Source organism: Halictus rubicundus, chromosome 14, assembly GCF_050948215.1.
Source record: "Halictus rubicundus isolate RS-2024b chromosome 14, iyHalRubi1_principal, whole genome shotgun sequence".
Classification (NCBI taxonomy): Eukaryota; Metazoa; Arthropoda; class Insecta; order Hymenoptera; family Halictidae; genus Halictus; species Halictus rubicundus.
In genome coordinates, this window is record NC_135162.1 from 12,136,191 (window position 1) to 12,158,194 (window position 22,004).

General features: G+C 47.3%; 4 protein-coding genes across 8 annotated transcripts; 3 read left to right on the forward strand and 1 right to left on the reverse strand.

Moving 5' to 3' along the window:
- Window positions 1-921: 921 nt before the first annotated feature.
- On the forward strand, window positions 922-7,442 carry LOC143360828 (inactive ubiquitin carboxyl-terminal hydrolase MINDY-4B). 2 transcript variants are annotated; one of them, XM_076799978.1, is made up of 11 exons: window positions 922-1,342; window positions 1,815-1,982; window positions 4,880-4,965; window positions 5,099-5,316; window positions 5,386-5,608; window positions 5,680-5,745; window positions 5,805-5,875; window positions 5,986-6,136; window positions 6,229-6,428; window positions 6,521-6,673; window positions 6,815-7,442. In XM_076799978.1, exons 2-11 carry the CDS (start codon window positions 1,844-1,846, stop codon window positions 6,858-6,860), a joined length of 1,353 nt encoding a protein of 450 aa, XP_076656093.1. In that variant the 5' UTR covers window positions 922-1,342; window positions 1,815-1,843; the 3' UTR covers window positions 6,861-7,442. The 2 variants fall into 2 exon arrangements, with proteins under 2 accessions (XP_076656093.1, XP_076656094.1); XM_076799979.1 differs by lacking the exons at window positions 922-1,342; window positions 1,815-1,982 and adding an exon at window positions 4,215-4,801 and having other exon boundaries at window positions 6,815-7,441.
- A 63-nt stretch (window positions 7,443-7,505) lies between these two features.
- Window positions 7,506-16,632, forward strand: Cad96cb (protocadherin Fat 4-like Cad96Ca). Of its 3 annotated transcripts, none has more exons than XM_076800014.1 (17): window positions 7,506-8,138; window positions 9,853-9,966; window positions 12,407-12,693; window positions 12,853-12,945; window positions 13,029-13,328; window positions 13,406-13,531; window positions 13,596-13,790; window positions 13,966-14,053; window positions 14,133-14,242; window positions 14,315-14,461; window positions 14,582-14,696; window positions 14,773-14,842; window positions 14,943-15,053; window positions 15,135-15,308; window positions 15,407-15,753; window positions 15,968-16,239; window positions 16,504-16,632. In XM_076800014.1, exons 2-17 carry the CDS (start codon window positions 9,900-9,902, stop codon window positions 16,591-16,593), a joined length of 2,592 nt encoding a protein of 863 aa, XP_076656129.1. In that variant the 5' UTR covers window positions 7,506-8,138; window positions 9,853-9,899; the 3' UTR covers window positions 16,594-16,632. The 3 variants fall into 3 exon arrangements, with proteins under 3 accessions (XP_076656129.1, XP_076656130.1, XP_076656128.1); XM_076800015.1 differs by lacking the exon at window positions 7,506-8,138 and having other exon boundaries at window positions 9,312-9,966; window positions 13,029-13,136; window positions 13,227-13,328; XM_076800013.1 differs by lacking the exon at window positions 7,506-8,138 and having other exon boundaries at window positions 9,312-9,966.
- A 1,281-nt stretch (window positions 16,633-17,913) lies between these two features.
- LOC143360869 (CD209 antigen-like protein A) lies at window positions 17,914-19,381 on the forward strand. Of its 2 annotated transcripts, XM_076800024.1 has the most exons (5): window positions 17,915-18,054; window positions 18,150-18,344; window positions 18,425-18,529; window positions 18,614-18,905; window positions 19,055-19,381. In XM_076800024.1, exons 1-5 carry the CDS (start codon window positions 17,979-17,981, stop codon window positions 19,218-19,220), a joined length of 834 nt encoding a protein of 277 aa, XP_076656139.1. In that variant the 5' UTR covers window positions 17,915-17,978; the 3' UTR covers window positions 19,221-19,381. The 2 variants fall into 2 exon arrangements, with proteins under 2 accessions (XP_076656138.1, XP_076656139.1); XM_076800023.1 differs by having other exon boundaries at window positions 17,914-18,054; window positions 18,425-18,905.
- A 146-nt stretch (window positions 19,382-19,527) lies between these two features.
- On the reverse strand, window positions 19,528-21,784 carry LOC143360867 (nicotinamidase). The gene is made up of 4 exons (XM_076800020.1): window positions 21,506-21,784; window positions 20,799-21,060; window positions 20,274-20,420; window positions 19,528-20,156 (listed from the first exon to the last, which is right to left on the reverse strand). Exons 1-4 carry the CDS (start codon window positions 21,754-21,756, stop codon window positions 19,755-19,757), a joined length of 1,062 nt encoding a protein of 353 aa, XP_076656135.1. The 5' UTR covers window positions 21,757-21,784; the 3' UTR covers window positions 19,528-19,754.
- Between the last annotated feature and the right edge of the window lie 220 nt (window positions 21,785-22,004).

Genomic DNA, 22,004 nt, shown 5'->3' on the forward strand with positions numbered 1-22,004 from the left:
ACGCGCACGAACGCTTCTGCATAATTCGGAAGTTCAGATCGTACTTTCGAAGGCCAAATATGGAGCATCTATTTCGAACAAGCGCGAACTTGAACTTAACCGAACCGACGTAATCTCGATGGCAGAGCACGATAGCCAGGAAATTGGTAGTTAGGTACCGCAAACGATCAAATTGCTTCGGTATTGGACAGTTTGAGCAGGCGAAAGGTTTCGTACCATACTTGCGAAATATTTCTGCAAATACTTTTCGAAAACGAAACCGTTCCCGCGACGAGACGGTACTCTCGACGAGAGATTCGTGCTGCTCGATTATATTATCCGTTCGGATCGCGGGGAAATGGCACGAAACGCGTGCAAAGATCGGCAGGCGCCGATAAAAACGCCAGATAGGCACAGGTGAGAGACGATCCGTTGCAGTTGCAGTACTTGCACGGGTAACCGCGTAACCTTCTGCACACGGCTATGCGATTTCCCCGAAGATTTCGGCGTAGGTGCAACAACGTTGCACGATATATGTACGTATGAACACGCATACATACGTAGCTCCCGTTTTAGAAAACGATCGCGTTTCACCTCGATATTAAAAATCGTACTTACCAGTCTCGCAATCGATCCAAGGCGATCCGTACGGGCAATACTAGTCGTTATAGAGATCGATAAAAACTGAATCTACGTTTCCTTGTTTGGTAGGAACAATCGAGGATCCACTGTACTCTACATCGGCCAGGACGAATCGGTGTTCACCCACCACGAATTGGACTGGTGGCAGCAAACGTTTTACAGAAGATTCATAAAATACTTAGGGTACCGACATTTTGGAAATATTGGGGATACCGAAAGGAATACTGGTTTCTAGGGGACTTAGTCGGTTTTCGAGTTAAAGGGTCTTTTCATAGAATTGTTGCGCCGTGTTCTGCGTTCTTTTTTTTTTTTTTTTTTTGTTCATTCCGTTCTTATCGAAGACTTCGAGCCGAGAACTGTTGGAGCCGGGAGTTTCCGGGCCGACCGATCGTGTTGATCAGATCGGAACTTGTTTCGAACGGGCTCGGGCGGGATCACGAATTTCCTGATGTACATACTCGGCCAGCCTTCGGCTCTTCGAGTTCACGGCTCGTCGTTATGCATATACCTAATAGCTATTCACAGCTAGCAGCACAGCCTGGTGGGATGGTGGCTCGTGCGCGGCGCGATGAACCGAGTCGGCCGAAACCTGCCGGAATTATTAACTCCTGTCAGTCTAGGCAGCTCGATGCAGCAACGAGCACTTAACTGCCTCTTCTGCTTGTTAATACAAGCCGAAAAGAGGCATCGATCTCGCAGTGGATCACCGTATCGCGTCGAGGTGACCCTTAGAGGCTGACACTCTTCATGCTGGTTCTCGGACTGGTCTCGGAAAATTGAAACGGTTCCTCCTTGAAAATCTCAGAAAATGCCACGCACGCGGAATGATCTCGCGTGTGGATCCTCTTTGTTCCGACAATGTTCGATGAGCATCGGCTCCTTCGTTAACGGATGTGAAACCGATGTACATACATTGCTAACTTTGACCAGCTTGCAATCGATCTTCCCATAGTCTTACACGAAAGATTGTTCAACGAGTCATTGTTTCGATTGTTTCTAAAAGCTTGAAACATTTCGGTGTACGAACGTTTTCGTTTTGCTTCCAAAATAATAGGAACCTTGCTGTTGTTGTTACGATGCTCATCGTTTGGTAGGCTGGTCTATTCGTGTGTTTTTTCTGAATTTTGAATGAGAAATCGTTTATCGGACCGCGATGAAGTGTCCTTAGGGTCTTGAAACGTTTGACGGTTTAGTGTCCGACGTCTTCCCGTTGAAAATCGTCATGGAAGAACCGGAAGAGACCGAGGAGGGCACCAGCTCGTCCTCGAGCACGCCGTCCGCGTCCGCATCCTCGGCGTCCGGCAAGAGACAACACTGCATGGAAATGCGCGCGGAGAAGCCGGGCTATCTTCGTCAGAAAGGTATAGTAATCAAAGGAATATGTGTATCTCCACATTTTGCTTGTCCATGTGTATGTACTTCGAAAAGCCACTTGGGTAAATGGCTGACATCTCGCGGAACTATCTACTAGGTCCTAACGTTGCCGTTAGCCTTCTTCGTAGAAGTATGTCTTTTTTTTTTAGCTTAACGTACCGTGTATTTATCTTTTCATTTTAAATCATTGTTCTACGAAGAAAAGTGTTGGACGTTAAACGAAACGATGGAAAAGGGAAAGAGGAGCTAGTTGAACCACTCAGCCTCGGTCAGGAAACGCTAAGTCGCGTCTCTTTGTTAGACATAGCTCAGAACATTAGAACAACTCTGAATGTTCCCATTCTGAATATTTCAGAAAGAGAAACTAAAATTTGAACCCTAAACTTGAAGGTCGTCCACTCGCGACGACGATGGATCAAGGTGGTGTCGGGTCCCGATTCGGTTCGAAAGATTCGAACGATCGTGGATTCGTAAGAAGGCGCGAACAGCTGAATCGGATCGATGATTTGCGATGTGGAGCCGGCTCCTGCGGGGTAAATTAAGCCGCGTTATATCGGTGGGTGTAATCGGCGAATGCAGATGCCTGTTCCGACGCGAATTCGTAATTCGATAGACTCGATTGCACGCGAACACGCGATTCCGTTCGAAGCGTGTGCCAGAGGTGTAAGGTGTAACACACCTATCCCCGTGTCTTCTCATTGCCATTGCCGTGAAAAACTGACGGGGCCACGTGTCGTTCGGCCGTAACGCTTGTCTGGAGCAACAACTGTATTCCGACCACTGTCTATTTATGATACGATGCCGAAGACGTCGCGTCGCGTCGCGTCGCCTTGCCAACAGGGTAAGCCGCGCTAGTAAGGAACAGACACCAGACACCCAATATCTTCCAATAGAACGTTTAGAAACGTTTCGAATCGATTCGAAGTATCTTCGAGGAAACGCATGACTTTGGTTTCCGACTCGCTGTATCATGTGAAAACATCTTAGATGAAAATGAGCGATAGATTGTGAAAGCAGAGGCTCGAAGCTTCAAAAGAAGTGCAGGTTTATCGTGCTACGATTCTTTGGTAACAGTCTAAATTGTATCAAGAATATCGGGTGTTCGAATACTTTTTGGAGCCACTGTATGCAGCGTGAGCGATTTGAACCGCTTTTCTTTCGAAGCTCGCCGACATGCACTAAAGCAATTGTTCCATCGGAACGAGAGAAACAACGATTCTAGAATGGAGCTGGCTTACATTTTTGCAAATTTCAAAACGTCACGCGACGCTACGAGGCGGCTGGTGGTTCACGCTGAACACGGTCTGCGCGTATAGGTGCGCCTACATGCGCATACATACACGTACATGTTCCTAACTGTAATGTTGAACCGGCAAATGAAAAGGCAGCGCATTAAATGGGTCTCGGTCGAAACGTTATTTTCAATTTTCCCCGACGACGGTGCAGCTTCAAAAATTACGGAAGTGCATTCCGCGTTACATGCTCCGGCAAATAGAAAAAACGGCAGGTTAACCACACGGCTGTTCCACCTTCGTGCACCTCTTATTGAATTTAATAGAAATATCCAGGGTCGACAATTTATTCTGGAATGCAACGGTGCTACGGTGCAACGTTGCTTAAGATTCGCATTGACAGTTAGCATCGCGAGCAATTAGAATCGAAACGTTGTTGTATCGATAACGTTACAAATATCAATAATTTTACAGTTGAGGCGCTTCCATGCAAGATTAATGAATTCCTGAACGATGCTAGGAACGAAGCAAGCGTATCCTTTACGTATTTGTATTATCCAGAAAGCGTGGCACGCTCAACGCCAGAACGCTAGAACGCCAGAACTACGGAACCCGTGGAAACGATGTATAACGAATATCCTTTCAGTTATAATTGTCGAGATCGTAGACCGCGTCTCTACGCGTTCCCTGGTGAATTATTTCAGACGGAGCATTAATCTACACCGGGGAATACCTAAATCGATGTTAAAAGGAAATGCGCGATTCGATCGCGCGTCGATGCGGAAAAAAGAAAAAACATGGACATCGAGTGATTTGTTCGGTGCTCGTCGCTAGTCGAAAATCGTGCCAAGTATTCCATCAGCGATAATTAAGATGGCCGAGTGGCTGGCCGAAGAAGTTGTACTTGGTCGATACCCGATGCCACGCGTCGAGCGTCGAGCGTCGAGCGTCGAGCGTCGGATCCGGTGGAACGGCGGAACGCCGGAATGGTGGAACAGCGGATGTCGAAACAACAGGATTAAATTGCTCGCGTGGTCTGAGACATGTATGGCCGAGACAGACAGACGTTATTGGGGCATGTCTATCGTCTATCCTCCCAAAGTGTCTTCGGACATCCGAATTGACGCGTTTCGTGCGCTTATAACTTTCACGGACTTCTCGAGATATCAGCCCCGGATAAGCGTATATAAAGGGACCTGGAATCCGGCACGAATCTCAATTGATATTCGATAGCTTGGTGCGCCGTTTCTGCGAGTGTGCATCACCAGCGGTATGACAATCGGTCGCGGATAGTGCAGTCTTCCACGTTCGGTGGAATCGTTCCCCGATCCGATACGTACCAATTCCTTGGATCCTCGGTATCGTTCTTGCTTTGTCGTGTTCGTTTGATACCTCTTCGTTTGGTATCTTGGTAAGATATATGTGTACGTATGTACATACAAGATACAACGGTGATACGTTTGTATGTCGCGCCAATCGAGTTTCTTCGAAAGTCGAAGCTTGAAGGATGTTATTGTCCACTAGAGCGGCTAGGTGCGCAGCTCTCATGGCAGATCCGGACGAACTGTATCCAGGTGGATATATGTACCGAGGTCTCCGTTGACGGTTCGACGGTGACGACGAGTTTAATGCCTCGCGTGTCTTTGTTCCAGAGAAAATCATCTACCCTCGGAGCACGAGGACGCTGGTCAAGACGGCGGTAATCGGCGGTAAACCGATCGAACAGGAAATCTGCATGGTACTTTCGATACGTGTCTTCTTCTTCCTCTTCTCCCTTTTTCTTCTTCTTCCGAATTTACTTCCGAAGTTCTTTTTTTTTTCTCTCTCTCTCTCTATTTTTTTGGTATTAATCGTTGGATTTCGCGTAACAGGATTTAAGAGCTCTGGTTTACGGAAGCTCCGCCAGCCCACCGAAACCGGAATGGACAAGAACGGGTCTAACCTTGCGACCTTATGGACAAAACCTAGCATTCGGATTACGAGCGCCAAGAAACACGACGAGGGGTCTCGTCACGGCAGTGCAGGCGATCATGCTCAAGCATTTTCTCTTCAAATGCAACAGACAGGACGTCCGCGCCAATCCAGAAAGGTAGAGACAGCGATCAATCGCTCGAAAATATTACGGAAAGAACGAAATTTCGATTATTTCTGCGGACAGTCTACTGAAACCTTCGTACGACCGACAAATCGATGTACTGACATCGTCGATAGCCGAGATCATTTGGCGTTGCGCGGGAGGCTTTGTCGCAAAGAGCTCCAGCACCTCGGCGAATCAGAACACCGAAAACGCAAATGTTCCTAGAGCTGTCGTCGCCTTGCCCCAAGAAACAGTCTACTTGCAGCACAGCGTGCAATATTTCCAAGACGGACTGACAGAAACGGTACGGTACGATTCCAGCACTCGTTCGGGTGGCCAGAGAGCCGCTATGTTACCGCGTTGTTGTGCTTTCAGCTTCATTTGTTCGAATTCGAGTCTCTCGACGATCTCGAGATATTCGTCAAGAGATACTTGTACTTGGTAAGTATCGTACGTTGTACTCGTTTGCCAGAAATGATAATCAACTTCGTTGGTTTTAGTTCCAAGACGAGGGTGGTCCAGGTGCCAAGTTGCTTCTGTACAGCGCCGTTCTTTCCAGGGGTCTTTCAAAGTGAGCACTCGAACAGTACATACACGCGTAGATACGCAATTCGTATTGTCCAGTGGCCAGAATCTAATTTCAGTCCTATCTAACTGTTCGACATTTTCTCGACGCGACAGAGTACGAGCCGACCTGGAAGATCCGAAAGGCTCGATACTAAGCGGTTGCCCGGAGGAAGGTCCCGTCAGCGTGGTGATCTTGCTATTGACTGGCCGTGCGTCGCCTCACCTACACAACGGGGTGATGCACGCGGGGGATGAAAACACATACGTGAGTACTTTGCTCGTTCCTTTTTATTTTAATCGGTCTCTACCGATTCGGTGAATCGTTTTCGACCCTCCGCGTTCTTACGAATGCCCAAGGCCGTGCCACAATGGGGCGTGCTGCTCAGAAGCGAAATAGGCTTTCTGGTTCACGAGGGAGACGCGCAGATGAGCAAGCAGCCAGGTTCCCGACTGAAGACGCCCAGTCTGCCTATCTGGGTCACTTTGTGTCATGGTCACCATGGTGTTCTTTTCAACACGAACCGGGAACTGCTTCGAAACTACCACGCCGAACGCAGGTGATTATTCGAATTTTAGGAAAGCGATATTTCGACTGCGCAATAGCGCAAAATTTGTCACTTCACCGTGTACTATTTTCTGGTTCGACGAGGTTCGAGGTTCAATACTTCACGTGCGGCGGCAGTCATGCTACCCTAACCGTGGACACCCGGTCGAACTCGGAAAATGATTCTGAATTCGAGGGCCCCGGCAAAGAGCTGACGGACATTGCTGCGACACCTTTGGAAAAGCTTATTCGCTCCAAGTAAGTACGATACTGCGGTTTCCGTTCAAATCCGCTATATACCTGTACGTACGCGTACGTATAAAATCGATTGCTACGGATAAAAATCAATGATTGTCAACGAATGTCAAAGCATTGACCGCGTCTTTTTTTCGCTTGCAGATGGCAAGACGCTTGCATACAATGGAGCGGAGCTCCTCTGATGTAAACGCGCAACACTTTCACTCGTGTCTCTTCACGAGTCCACCCGTTTCAACGATCCGCGTGTCTCTGTAATCTATTGTTCAATGTTCGGTCGTTGCCGCGCCACCTCGCTCTAGCGACATTGTAAAAGTTTCTTTGAAAATAGAGGAGCGAATTTTCGCCGGGAACCTCGACGCGAGACGATTCGGTGACGGAAGGATCGATAGCGTTTGATGGATTCGACAAACACCTCTCGACACGCGATCGCGTGAATCGCAACGCTTTCGAACTGCACGGAGAACCAACGATTCGACAAATAATTGCACATAGATCATCCCTCGCCCGATAAATAATCGAAGAATTTCAGTTCGAAGGTCTGCGCGCTTTCAAATAAATGTTCAACCAAAATTAAATAGTTCCGCAAGCGTCCCTTCGCGCCGAACTTTCCCGATATAAAGAAAACTTATTGTGTAATCAAACCATTGTGTTCTATTAATTCGCTGCGCTGATAGGCTGCGGTGTCTGTTCGCCCGCTATCCCACCGGTGTGTAAGCGTAGTCCCTAATTGGAAAGGTTAGTCGCGTCGATACGGCCCGTCAGGGAAACCGCGATAAAAATGCGAAGAACGATAGTCCTCGGGCCAAGCGGAAGCCATTGCTCTTCCCGGGCTCGGAATTTTGGCTTTCACGTAGCCGGGAAAGCGGAGGGTAGCGTGCGCGCTCGAGATACTTGCACGTACACTCGCACAATTTCCACCCGACGAAAGTAAATACAAATACCTGTTCGGAAGCGGGGCCAGGAAGGCGTTCGGTTGGCCGTCGATTCCCCCCTTCCAAACAATGGGGCACTTCCCGAGTGCCGCTCTACGGCGCTCTTTGCACGTCTGCGTTTCGTAGCGGCGAGTCCTGCTGGCCAACGCAACGGCGGACAGGTGTGCGATACAAGCGCGCCGGGTGGGTCTCCTTTATTATCCTTGCAGCTTGCGGTCGTGTTACGCAAATTGAACGAGTCGAAGGAAAGTTTGTCTCTTCGTCGGTAACGGATCGGACGAGGGTGCGCGAAACGTTCAAAACTTTGATTCGCGCGCGGGGGTTTGGTCGATGGTGTTCCATGGTACCTCGCGCGATGCTTCAGGAACCCAAAAAGGAAAGGCAGAAAGTGCGCAACGGTGCTCGATCTTCGTTAAAGGACGACCGAAGTGAATGTTGGTCGGTGATGTTATTGTAGTTTGTTGTTTGGTGGTTCGCGGTGGTTCGAAAAAGTTTGGAGCGCTGCGCGCACTAGTCGACGAACGCCGATTGTGGTAAGTATCTAGCTGACAACGAGATCCAAGATAGGGCGCCAGGAACGCTCGCGGAGAACAATAGATCCGACGTTTTGTTCTTCCAAATGCTCCACGTTGCTTCCGAGTTCCATTGTGAACGCGCCGAGTCGAAGGGATTCGATCTAACGCTGCGATTAGATACACATCCGTAACGAATAATTCACCGTGCTCGTTTATTCGAGGAAAAACTACGATTTCCAATCGAATCGAACGATGCTTCTATTCGATATTTTAGTCAAAGAGATTCAACGAGTGTTTGCCTTTACAACCAAGCGTTGCCTCGCCAAGTTTAAAGACGGTCAAAACTAAATATGTATGTACCTACATGGAATTGGCGGTAGGTACCATTCCTTTCACTAGGCCGGAAACTGCGAGAGCTCGATATTTGAGATTTGTGCATTGCCAGGCCAGAATGTCCTCAAGTGATTCATCTTGTTCGCCCCTCGTCGAATCGGCGCGACGCGCCGCGGCGCGGCATGGCGTGGTTTGTCGCGAATGCTGGCCAGGGGGAAGAACTTTACGCCAGTTGCCCATAGCAGTACGTTTCGGTTTACGGTCTCGTGAATTCGAGGAGTACCGTGGCCCACATAGCCGTCGTGTCCGGTTTATACGGCGTATCCCGTATAAATCGTTTGGCCCTATATGTATGTATACCAGGAATCCTTATTTCTTCGGGCTGCCTGTTTCCGCTTATGCGCTTACCTTTCGCGAACGAAGACTGTTTGCTTTTACCGCTCTGTTCCAGCCGATAGAAAACGTAATTGCCGACTTTAACAAGGATACGGTGATTACCCAGGCTTCTCACCGCTAATATTTTGCCAAAGCCTCGATCGACGCTCCGACTACGTTTGTGCTATTTATTGGAGAACCGATCGAAAAGATCCGAGATCCACGCTACCTGGGAAACTCGCTCGGGTAAACTACACGTAGATTAGAAAGTTCTCTTGTTTTCGAATCGTGGCGAAATATCGCGCAATTAACCCCTCAGATTGCTCATCGATCGATCACAGGATCGTGAAAACTACGAAGAGGTTGTAAAGGCAAAGAATACGGATGACCTCCTTTCTTTTTTTAAAGAAGATGATCAGCATAAGCCCTTCTTTTCTTTGTCGCACAAAAATTTTTGTGAGAATATGGTCTGTCCCGGTCGCGGTCGCGGTCGCGGTCGGGGGAAGGGTTAAGTTGCACTTTCAGACAAGAAAAGGAGACGTTTCTCAGGGTCCGAGTCCATGTTAGGCTCGGTACGCGAACTACGGCTCTCGCTCTAACCCCACCTGCAGGATTCGGATGTCGTTCCACGTATCTAGGTTTCACGTAATAAAGTAGTTTCTTCGCATGCTTTCTAACCACGCGTTATGTTCGCCGGTTGCAGACACCGATTCACCGACGACGCCGTTTTTCGGCCAGTCACCGGATCATCCGACACGACGCGACGCGACGCCGTCCGACATCGATCCGACAAATGTTTGCACGCGCTTTTATTGCTCGGTGTTTGCTTCTGTCGCAACAATTGGGACGACCGTTCACCCAGTCTGTAACCGTGATACGATTCTACGAGACACGCTCTTTAAATTACCAAGCAAGAAAGTAAAGAGCAAGTTTGCGGCACCGAATTTAGCGGATATTAAGATTTCATAAAAACTCGATTGTTTAGGTAGGTTAAGTATGTATGTAGTAATGTTTGAAATTGTAGATGCATCGGTGGATGCTGGGACCGGTGAAGGATGTCCTTGGATCGCCATGAGACACAACGTTCTCAGGATCCTGCCAATTCTGTGCTGCACGCTGCACTTCTACAGTGGACAATGTGGGTCCTGCTCGTTTTCTCACGCCACCTGTTTCACCTCCTGCCCCTGCTTCCCACCTTTTCGACCCGTCTGTTCCGCGGTTTGCCCTGTCTTCCCAGCCCCTACCTTGGTAACGCGGGCTGCCTCAGTGGCATCGGCGACCAATTTGCTCGCGACCTTAATCAGCCCCTTCTTCCGTTTCATCGCACGGACACGGTTGATCGCGTGCGAACAACGGTTACGCACGAGGATCGCGGTTGCAACGGAAACTAAGGCCCGCGACGGGACAGACGAAAGACTACGAAAGCTCCGTTTTCCGTTTCCCTTGGATGCCCCTCGCGGAGACAACGATCGAACGATTTGGAAAGTTGATGATGGTATTGCGAAAATCGTGACACGCCGCGCCGCACCGGTGTCTCTTTTCCTACATAACTCCTCTACCGTTGACGCTCCGGGGACGATGGAAATGGGTGATCCACTTCATGAGCGTGGTAATCGTTGTAATTAACGTTTGCTACACACTGTACCGCGCGGAATTGCGAGAAAATCGCACGGAGAGTCAGCGTGACGGGGGCGGATAAGCGAAAAGTAAGGTAAGAGAAACGACCAGTCTGTTTCGCAAGAACGCGGAGAACCGGAATAAAAGGGACATTTGTACCAGCAAATTCGGAAAGCAGTTTAGATCGGTGGCATTAGGAAGCTCGGGCAACTATGATGAAAAACGAATGGAAACTCTTATCAACGGTCAAGTAATTCAAGAAATTCCCAGTTTTCGAGAGAACCGTTTCGTGCGTGTACTTTCTTCGCTGTAAAGAAACACTCGGGAGGATTTTGTCGGGAACGTTGATCTGCTTATTCACGCGATCGGTGTTCGTCATTTCCATAACAGTAGGCCGTTATCTCGTTATGCAGGAAACGCGTCAGGTGTCCAGACAACGCGTAAGCGAGCATTTTACTTGGAAAAACGTGCTTTCTCGTTGCGTAGACGGTTTAATAGAGCATGTAGCATAGCGGATAAATAATTCCAAAGACGAAGCTTCTTATTTGTACAGCTGGACCGTGCATTCTTCCACGGCTGTGTTCGTATTGTTAATCGTTTAAATCTTCCAATTGTAACTTCCGGGGAAAATATATTCACGGGGAAATTGTATATCTCCCATTAAATTCACGGATAGCCTCCTTACGTTTAACTGCAAAATTATTACTTGGTTTCCGCTGAATTAGGGGGTTCTCGGATTCCACTTAATCGGTACATTTGACCGTAAAATAACGTCAGCCCTGTCAACCGTATCGTGTTCCCATTTACGCACAGTCTTTATAGATGTCTTTCAATACCATTTTGAGAAGAAAAGTCTGGATAAAGTCTCGATTTATCGCAGGCCGTGGGTTATAATTGGACGAAGAATTTTGTGCATTCATAACAATTTTGATGCGAGTGATCGACGAGTTTAGGCGGTGTACTTGACCGATTAACCCCGTTGTTTCTCTTCAGAGTGAAAAGAGGGGTTAGTTGTTCGAACGGTTTCAGAAACTGGTTAAAATTTGGTTCGATGCGAGTACTATCGTTTTCTTCTGGAAAAGTCTTCGAATCGGGAAGGGAAAGAGATTACGAAAGGAAAGGCAACGCCGTGCTACGAACGGTTGCATCGCCGCGCGCCGCGCCGCGCCGCGCCGCGCCGTGAATTTCCAGCAGGCGGAACTCCGCTCCAAGGGAGCGCGCACGTCTAACCCTCGTGCACAAGCTCCTGTTAAATGACGTCTACGTGTGCAGCCACCAGTCGACACACGTGGATCCTATGCGTGAATGTCTAGTCTTTTATCTGCACAAAGGATCGCGAATATGGTGGATGACCACTCTGTCCGCCATCGAAATACAGGCTTTTCCCATAGCACGGTTCTACGGTTGTCTCAACTTCGCTACTCGAAATATCCGATTGAAATACGGCTGTATTTTTTGTTGATCGTGTTTCGTGAGATAGTACACGCTCCGTATAGAATCACGTGACAGTAGGTCTTCGTTTCGCTCACCTGTTTGTTCAAACCGGTTCTGAATACCTCCGGAAACCCCAAAACCACATCCAGCTCCGCGAAAAGAATCGGGCGTGTATACGTATATGATCGAACCAGGAAATTGAAAAAATAAAACCCTCTGTCAGTACCCAATCTTTTCCCCATTTCCGCTTCACGAAAAGATCGTTCATCATTTGTTGTATCGTTAACCCTTTGCACTATAATATCGCGTGAGACCAGATACAAGCTTGACTTCACAGGACCACGTGAAAAAGACGACAGAATAAATATACTATCTAGACAAGAAGAAGAAGATAAGATAAATTTCTAAGCTATCAGAAGTCGTGGTGCAAGGGGTTGAGATGTTCTTGTAGTCGAGTTAGATTTCCCAAAGTTAGATAGCCGAAAAATTAATCGCATTTCGTTTGCTGTACGCTGCTACATATATAGTGATCCGTGACGCGCGATGTTTCCTGGAGAACGGTGCCACCGCCGCGCACCTCTTCGTCAACGAAGATCTACCGGTCGGTGACACCGTAGGTGTCCTGGGTGTGTTGGGGGACCCTTCGCCTCAAGGAGACGTCGAACTTAGGCTCCAGGAGGTCGACAGTCCTGTCGCTTTCGCGGCATACTCGAAAAACCTGTCATTGGTCAGACCACTGGATAAAGAGGGCATCGACGGACCTGCCAGCGTCTACGTCAACGTCATTTGCGAGAGGAAACACACTTTGGATCCGGTACGCTTCGATCTAGCGCAATAATCACCAACTAACGGAACGTTTGCAAAATCTCCGAATTTTCTCCGCCAACTACATACGTACATATATATATATATATATATATATATATATATATATATATATATATATATATATATATATTACTTATTTTTCCAGGGATTCGTGATACCAGTCAATATTCGCGTGACCGACGCGAACGACAATGCTCCGCAATTCGTTAACGCGCCTTACGTTCTTAACATCTCGGAGGTAAGTCATTTTCTTTCCGGAAATTGTTGCGTGACCACCTACAGATCAGATGCATCGTTTCTATTTCCCCGTTGCGCTTCCAGGTCACTGTGGTCGGCACGAGGGTTCTGCAAGGAGTACGAGCCCTGGATGCCGATCAACCGGGACCATTTTCAACGGTGCAATACGCTGTCCTGCCCGGACCGCATTCGGTAATTTGTTTATCGCGGAAACGATCGGCAACGATCAACGTTCCACCGAGCTCGTTTGTAAATCGCATTCGAACTGTTTCGTCTTTGCAGGACTACTTCGTGTTCGTGAACGCTTTGGAGGGAACCCTGGTTCTCAGGAAGCCGTTGGATTACGAAAGTCTGTCTAATTTTTCCGTCGATATTCGCGCACAGGTAAATACGGTGATGTTTAAACGCGTACATACCTATTCTCGTTCTCGGTTCGTAAGAAAATGATCTTGTATCGATAGGATCAAGGGAATCCACCGAAATCATCTACCACAACGCTCCACGTGAACGTCATCGACGCGGACGACCAGAATCCCTCGTTTCAAAGCGATCAGTACAAAATTGTGATCCCTCGACAGATCAAAGCGGTACGATGGTAAAATATCGTAGACAGGTTCGATCTTAATTAAGCGAATCGAATATGCTTTTCAGAGAAGAGTGCTGAAAGTAGATCCAGCTCCGATAAAAGCTGTGGATCAAGATGCGGGGATCAACGCGCCGGTGAAATACACGATCCAAGGCGGAATTCTGCCATTCCTCACTCTAAATCCTGAAACTGCCGAGGTTGCTATCACGCGGCTACTGTACGAGCATGAACTGCTGTCTCCGGCGACGATCGTTGTGAAGGTAAAAGGCATATGTACAGTGGTATTAATTATTATCGATCAATTTCAAAAGTTACATAAAATCGAAGCAATCTCTCTCTCTCTCTCTCTCTGAACTCTCTGAACTCTATAGATCGTGAGCAGATGCGTTGAGATTATTGCGCGTGGAATTAAAAATTGGACGATTGCAATTTCAGGCCACGCAGGTAGACAATACGGACAAGTATGCGCTTTCAACGATAGTGGTATCGCGGGAAAACGATTGGAGCGTGGAACCCACCGCCGGTAAGCACACAATCAACGTTTACGTTTGATCGATTCCAGTGCTAAAACGGCTCTAATCAATCAAAACGATGCGAATTAGGTGGAAGATTGCCTATCAAGTTCATCAGACGGGATCATCACACGAGCATCCCCGAAAACACGCCACCCGGAAGCGTTTTATTAACGACAGGGGTGAACAAAGTGGATTCCGTGAGTAGAAGAAACAGAGGTCGAGCTTCGCGCTAATCAACTTTCTTGTGTGCGTAATCGTATCTGTTTCAGAACTTGAGATTCTGGTTGGTTGGAGCGATCGAGGATCTAGAAAGGTTCTCCATCACGAACTCCGGTGAACTGATCTTGAAAGGAACTTTGGACTACGAGAGAAGGATTCATCACAGTTTCCTGGTTCGCGTCACGGACGGTCATCACGTGAGTTTGCTCAACGAGAATTTCCCGAACGATCGAAATACCGAAAATACTAGAAAGCTTGAAACGCGGTGTTATCGAGACTGTTCGATGACCGTGTCACTCGATCGAATTCCATTTCAGAACGACACGGCGCGAGTGAACGTCTCTGTCGAGGACGTAAACGAATGGGAGCCACGGTTTCGACATCCCAGATACGAATTTCACGCAGCAACCTTGAAAGAGGGATCCATTGTCGGTGAGCTACTTTCTCCTGCGCGGTTTCGTTCGATGAATTCATTGATACCCGGCCGTGTGATTTCAATTATGTTTAGGGAAGCTGGAAGCCGCCGATGGCGACAGAGACGACAAAGTCAGTTTGTCGCTTCGAGGTCCTGACGCGAGGTACTACCACTTGTATCGTACACGAGTCGATCTAAACGCTGTTCGATATTATTAGGTAATACGGGGGAACGCTAGAACTATAATAGATGATTGTACGCAGGTCGTTCGAGATTCGGGATAGCGGAGAGCTGATCCTACGATCAGCAACAACGATCAACGGTTCCCTAGCCCGATTGGTAGCCGTGGCTTCCGATTCGGGTCGTCCTCCTAGGTACGCAAAGAAGAAACAGTAACCCCTTCCCGGTAAAGTCCATCGGGTTTTACAGATTCACCGTTGACACTTTTGTTGCAGATCTAGCATGATCCCGGTGATCGTTCACATACCAAACACTGGATCACTGCCCATCGCTGCGAGAGCTGCGCCAGCCTGGTTGGGCAGCAGCGTTCTCCTGGTTGCAGTGTTTGGCGCTGTTTTGGGTCTTCTGGGAGTGATCATACTCGTTCTAATTTTGTACATATATAAACAGTAAGGGAAACGAACGATCATCCGAATGTTACGTGTGTACGTACATGTACACGTACGTGGTTGGAGATAAATCGGAGGACTCGTCACGATTGTTACAGTAAGAGGCCAAAGACTAGCGGATCCGTGAGCTCCGTGGGCACCGTGTACAGAGAAAAGTCGCCTGTACCCTCCGCGCTGAGTCCGACCCCCCAGGTACTCGGTGCAAACATGCTCCAAGACCCCCTCGAAGCTCCACCAAGAGGAAATCGTCGCGAGATTGCTCACAGTATCGAGGAGAACGACGAGGACGAGGATGGAAGAGGCGATCGCGACGACGAGGAACACGTCGACCAGGAAACCGTCGACGACGCCGACAACGACGAAACGAGGGAGATCAGCAACGACGGTAACGACGTCGAGAATCCTGTCTTCGGCGCGAACAACTCCTACAACGCCACGATTAAAAGTGAGTGTCCTATCCGAAAAAACTGTAATCGTTGATTCTTCGTCGAGTATAGCCGGTAGAAATCTCGACTCTCGAGGAGGAAACGTCCGACCGGATTCTAATCGTTCGACAAAATCGAAAGACAAAAGCCGAGCATTCGTGTATTCATTTATCTGGTAGCACTGTGCGCGGCAAGACTGCCGATTTCTGCCTCTAATCGATCGATTTTGCAAAGGTTTATCGTCGGCCAGACAAGTGCCTCTGTACGCGAGGCACAAAGTGGCACCAGCCCCGAATCCACCCGGTTTATCCGCAACGTCGAACATCCCTAACATCGGCGGTCTAGTGCAAAACATGAACGACCTAAGCGCCAAGTCGAACTTGAACGCAGCTTCTCGCGAATCTTCCAATTATTCCGGAGATCTTCCGGACTCGTTGATGCCAGCCTGGCCCGTTTGCTCCGTCTCCCAGAGGGTTAAAAAACTGTCGTGGGACGACGACGACAGGGTAATTAGGACATTTTACAACTTTTCGTTCAATTTCCGAGATTTCAAATTCTGATGTCAAATCTCGCTATTCAAATTGCTTTTCGCCACTTGTTGCATAGTGGTAACAGATAACTGACAATGAAATAAATATCCGACACGATTCGACGAATTTCGAGAAAATGTTCGACCGTTGTCCGATGCACTCGCCAGGACATTCGATTCGCGCATCTTCGACAGCTTACGATGGGAATTCCCCTGTAGAAAGTTTCGATCGATCTTTCAGACGGTGGACAGCGTGGAAGTTGCGGCTGAAACGAGGTCCAGGAACAGCCAAGCGGGGAACGAACGGCTCAATCTCACCGTGTATTTCTAATTAGCCTACGCGAAACGAAAGACTGAAGACCGAGATGAATTCCTTCGTCAGAGAAACGTCGCGTCGTTGCCGAATTTCACCACGATTGTACATACGTAGCGTATAGTTGACCACATATTATTAGCTGGACGACGATTCACGTTGCCGCACGGACTCGTCTACGCTATAGTTGTTTCATTAAAAGACATGCAAAGGAACACATGTTTTTGCCTTCCTTTCTTTCAAACTTTCTTCAATCAAAAAGTTTGCTGTTACATACGCATCGATTTTTATACATAAATATATCAAAACCGCCGATTAACACGGATATCTTTTTTTTTTTTTGTTTCTTTTGGTTTCTGGTAATCAGAAAATGTACTGTATCATTCGCAGAATATAAAATGCAATGTTTATCTAGCTGGAAACATTTGTACGACACTCGAGCGATCTCTGAAAGAACATTCGAGCGATCTCTGAAAGATCGAGCAACGTTCTACATTTTTTGGCAAAACCGTTTTACGTAGGTAAAACCCTGACCAATCGGCTTAAACAGGTTCCGTGACGTTTGCGACAGTTTGCGGAGAGAATCGTGTCAGTAGGCCGATTCGTTAACACGATTAAGAAATGCTGGTTTCTCTGGTATTTCGACTAATATTCCGACGTGCCGAAATTCAACTTGATTAAAACCGCCATTGTTACAATGGATTTACCATACGCCTAACAAGTAATAAGGTATTGTCCTACTAATTGGTAATAGCTTTCGCACGACTCCCGCCTCCCGCCTCTCGTCTATCGGAGAACATTCGCTCCTTCGTGGTTCCATAATTAATATCGTTATTAGCATGTGTTGCGATCGATGCGAGCCGACAGAGGAAAAATCAGACGGAAAATGAAAAAATTAGCTCGATAGAGCATCGCGAAAACGCGTGACCGAGAAGCAGACGAATCCGACGAAGAAAGTGACTCATTTTTCCGAGGAAGAGAGAAAGTGTCGAGCAGTTCTGGCTGTGATGTCGAGAGTCACGATCGATAGTCGTGCACGGCTCGCGAACGGAAGCGGACCGACCAGGTGCAATCGTCGCGTCGAAACAAGGAAAACTGGAATGATAATAACCGTGATAACGTGTCTGTTTCACGAGTATTATGTGAGTAAACCAATCGACAGTTCCGAATTTACAAAGAACACGTTACAGTAATCGTTTCAAGGAAAATACCAACACTGGCAGAACGAAGATTCTTACGTGCTTGGAATGGCGCGCATTCCTTTGAACTTTCTTTGAGAAAGTTCGAGACAGTTGAAACGCGCGATTCGGGCAAAGACGCGCTCGAAGTTTTTCGTTGGCCGCCGGCCGCGGCCTGTTCGCGTTGATACACCGTTGTCGTATCGTTTGCATTGCAGGTTTACCATGAAGGATAAAGCTTCCGAATCTGTTCGGCTGTGTCTTTTGGTTCTGCTGTCGCTCGTCTGCTCGGCACTCTGTGGTAAGAAGAAACAAGATCAACCGCATCCCAACTAACTTTGAATGCCTCCTTGACGCGAGTCTGTATCGATGTTAACGTTTGCGACATTTTATCAGATAGTCCGTCGAACGTGTCTGTCAGCGATTCGCCTGGACCATGGTCCGAGATTCTCGAGAATTGGGTAGTCTCCGACTCGAGAATATCGAGAACATCGAAGGTGATGAAACTGGGCGACAATACCTTGACGGTTTCCAGTAAAATATCGACGCCGAACAAGCGAGAAGTCACCGAGACCGATCTGTATCTTCTGGGTAAAAATCTTTCCTTAAGAGAGGAAAAGAGTACGCTCGCTTCTCGCGACTGAAGAACTAATCGGAATTTACGGTTCCAGGAGCGATAGAAAAGCTCGTGTACAGAGTTGATTTTTTGGAGAATCGATTGAGAAGAGCGGAGGAGCTGCTCTATTATATGATTTCCGGGAACACCGAACAGAAGAGTGAGTATTCACCCTGCATCTATGCACATCCGTTCGAGTTTCGTTTCTTTTCTCAATTACCATCCAAGGTGTCGTTTTATTTAGAGCCGTGTCCAGCGAATTACACGAAAATCGGCCTGAATTGCTACCACTTCAGCAACCGCGAATTCGACTGGAAATCGTCGGCGAGTCTCTGTCGCGGAATGGGCGGCCAATTGCTGGAATTCGAGAAGGACGACGAGAAACGGGACGTGCTTAGCAGTCTGCAGACAAACTCAAAGTTGAAAGGGAAACATTTCTGGACCGGAGGATTGAATCCCGGTCTTTTGTGGATTTGGGCGAGCAGCGCGAAGCCGGTTTATCAGAACGCGAAGCAGACCGTCCCCGGCGACGGCAGGTGAGCGTTATCGTTGCTTTCAATCGTGTCCACTGGGCTAATTTCGCTAGCCAAAACCACTCGTTGATCTTCGTCCAAAGAAAACGATATTTCTATCCGATATCGTTTCTTTGTATTACGCTTCTGTATTACTTTCTACGTTTCCACAGGTGTCTGAAGCTGTCTTACAATTCAACGTCCCGGCTGTACTCGTATCACAGCGACGATTGCGGGGCAAGGCATAGATACGTTTGTAAATTGACAACGAACGACGAGTCGGCCAACAAAATTGAAAAAACAGCTAGATCGCTGAGCGATGGGCAGCCTTCAACGTAGAGAAGGACCGAATCGTGTTTTCATTGACACATTACGCTAGCACATATTTATTCTATTCGTATTTATTACCCGATCAAGGATCAGAATAATACCTACACACAACTTGCGATCTCCACGGATCTCTGATTTATTTCTGACAGTAGACGATCAATAAGTACAGCGCGCATCGCTGGTACGTGTTCGAAACGCGTTTCTCACTTGGAAAAATACTTTGAAAATAGAGAATACTGAGAATAGGAAGAAGAATAACTTTCTTATCCCTTCAGGAACGATCACCTTCTATACAAAATTCTGAACACTTTTCTAGTTTTGTACTCGTGTGTTCCCCGAAACCGGACTACATATTTTGTACATTTGCGGTGTAAAAAAAAATATATCAACCTCGACGTTTGTACATTGATTTCTTGCTATCCTGTCTATCCTGAAAACTCACTATAGAAACAAGTACTCGTTCGATACGTGTCTGTGCAAACTACTCTACGGAGTCTAGCGATCTCCGGTGGTAACGCAACAGGCCATACTAATTCTGTAATGTTATTCAGCCGCGATCCTGGTACTTCCGGAGAACGAGATCGAGGCGATTTTCCTCGCGGATCGATGGCTCATGATCAAGCTCCTTTCCTCCCTGTTTGTCAACGACAACACCTTGTCGCTATCGACGATCAAGCCGCCGTTCTCCGCGATCAACCGCTTCGCAACCTTGGTATTCTCGAAATTTACACAGCGACAACAGTCGTCGATCACCGCCACCGAGTATCCTGATCGAAGTCCTTCCAGGCAAGTGTATTTCACACAGACATCGTAAGCCAGACCGCAAACGAACAACTGCGTGACGCCTGATTCGCGCAAGATCTCCTCCAACTTGTTCACCCCTGCGGAATCCTTCGCGGAAAATACCGAATAAGCCTCTTCCTCCGGGTGCGTGCCCTTTAACACCTGGACAATCGATAGAGCTCGTTAGAAATTAACCAACGAGAACTTTATTCGCAGTTCCCTTGCCCAGATCCGACAGAAAAGTTCTACCGCACGGATTTCCCTCTACTTTTTCTATACCTGTTCCGATCCAGGTGCAATCACGAGGTCTTTGTGGAACTGAGCGCCCCAGGTGTGCGCGACGCAATGCTTGGGCCACAGTATCTGTTCCAAATAGGGTTTCGAGAATATCACGGCATCGAACAATTTTGCGTTTTCCTTCGTCACCTGCATTCAACAAAAACATTCGACTGGTTTGCGAGAAAACGTTACCTTACCTTTAGCGCGCTCCACTCTGCTGTTTCAACAATTTTCAACGAGACGCGATACTAGTCGTTACCTACTAGTTCGATACTAGTCGTTACCCTAACAGACGTAAACTTTTATAGCCGGAAGTGACTTGCAATTGCATCTATGTAGATACAGACTTTATACGTACATACGATATAAACGAAGAGACAGAATTACAGAGCATTTTATATCGACGTTCTCAGAAATGAGAAGAAAGAGATGCATTCTCCGTTCGTAACTCCGTAACGGCGGATTATTAAGAGCCGAGAGTTTTCTTCCGAAAATTGCTAGGTAAACTGGTTAGGTGATACGTACCTTCGAGTCTGGGTGCAGCTCCCTCAAATGTAAATTTTCATAGAAACTGATATGATTCTCGGGATGCCAGTCCATCGAGTAAATCACTTTATCGAAAAGTCCATCTTTTGCCAGACGATTTATTGGTTCCACAGCATCAAAGCCATCCTGATTGCTTTCGCAGGCACGGAGTGCTAACGTTCCATCGATGAAATCATTTTGCATGTCTACGATCAGCAACGCGTTCACAGGCTCGAGTACGGTTTGCAACCATTTCGAAAATCTACATTTCACAAAGAACCCACAAATACATGTACGCATAAGCGTATCGATTGAATTTACGATTACATAAATCATTTGCCCTGTACGTTTGAGTTAGCGTTACGCGAACTTCCGGTTGTTGAAAAAGATCGCGATCGAATACGTAACTATTTTGTTGTTTGGGAAGAATGATCTTCTACCTAATGCGCAAACGTTCATACATCATTCGTATATGTTTGAATCAATTCTCTAATATTGAATTCAAACGCGATAAATATTCGCCTATATGAATTATGTCTTGAATATGCGCCGAAAGATTTTGGACGACCATTTACAAAAAAAAAAAGAAAAAGAAAAAGAAAAAGAAATCAAACAACTAATCTCCTAGAAAAACTGATAAAGTTTTAAGAAAGGTTTGTTCAAAGTCAAAAATTGTTTAATTTTTAACAGGAGTACAAAGTACTCACATTTCCCACTCGTGTCCCATTAAAAGGCCGTCACGATCATCGTCGAATAAATCAAAGATATTCCTGATTCTCCAGTGATCCTGTTCGACTTGGTCCGACGGGAACAATGTGTTGCAAATCAGACGAAATGTGGCGTAATTCGGAGTGCCTCCTGCATCCGGTAGATCGAAATTGATCAATAGCTTTCGAACAGTTTGGTGTCCTTTCCCGCCAAATAAATCGACTTGCCATCCGGTATTGTTCGTCTGCATGTTTCACGTTGAACTATACTCGGCAATGCTTCGACACAACCTACCGGTCGTGTCCTGCCTCGTCGCTGACAACCGATTTCATTCGAGTTCCGATGAAAAATGCTCGAATCGGCATCAACTGACGTATCACATATATGTACATATATATAGAATTCGGTGACGCTAACGATCGCTCCGAATAGTCGAAGCGACTAACCAGGTGGCAACCTTACTTTACGATCCGGTCCAAAACACCGAGGGAACGTTCT

Bases quoted from the DNA above. Each gene is read 5' to 3' on its own strand.
- LOC143360867 (XM_076800020.1), bottom strand. From the start codon at position 21,756: ATGCAGACGAACAATACCGGATGGCAAGTCGATTTATTTGGCGGGAAA. The intron at 21,061-21,505 runs GTGAGTACTTTG...TGTGAAATGTAG, and splicing joins ATGGGACACGAGTGGGAAAT to ATTTTCGAAATGGTTGCAAA. The intron at 20,421-20,798 runs GTACGTATCACC...TGTTGAATGCAG, and splicing joins AGCTGCACCCAGACTCGAAG to GTGACGAAGGAAAACGCAAA.
- LOC143360869 (XM_076800023.1), top strand. From the start codon at position 17,979: ATGAAGGATAAAGCTTCCGAATCTGTTCGGCTGTGTCTTTTGGTTCTG. The intron at 18,345-18,424 runs GTAAAAATCTTT...TTACGGTTCCAG, and splicing joins GACCGATCTGTATCTTCTGG to GAGCGATAGAAAAGCTCGTG. The intron at 18,906-19,054 runs GTGAGCGTTATC...ACGTTTCCACAG, and splicing joins ACCGTCCCCGGCGACGGCAG to GTGTCTGAAGCTGTCTTACA.
- Cad96cb (XM_076800013.1), top strand. From the start codon at position 9,825: ATGTATGTAGTAATGTTTGAAATTGTAGATGCATCGGTGGATGCTGGG. The intron at 13,532-13,595 runs GTACGATGGTAA...TATGCTTTTCAG, and splicing joins TCCCTCGACAGATCAAAGCG to AGAAGAGTGCTGAAAGTAGA. The intron at 14,243-14,314 runs GTGAGTAGAAGA...TATCTGTTTCAG, and splicing joins GGGTGAACAAAGTGGATTCC to AACTTGAGATTCTGGTTGGT.
- LOC143360828 (XM_076799978.1), top strand. From the start codon at position 1,844: ATGGAAGAACCGGAAGAGACCGAGGAGGGCACCAGCTCGTCCTCGAGC. The intron at 5,876-5,985 runs GTGAGCACTCGA...TCGACGCGACAG, and splicing joins CTTTCCAGGGGTCTTTCAAA to AGTACGAGCCGACCTGGAAG. The intron at 6,674-6,814 runs GTAAGTACGATA...TTTCGCTTGCAG, and splicing joins GAAAAGCTTATTCGCTCCAA to ATGGCAAGACGCTTGCATAC.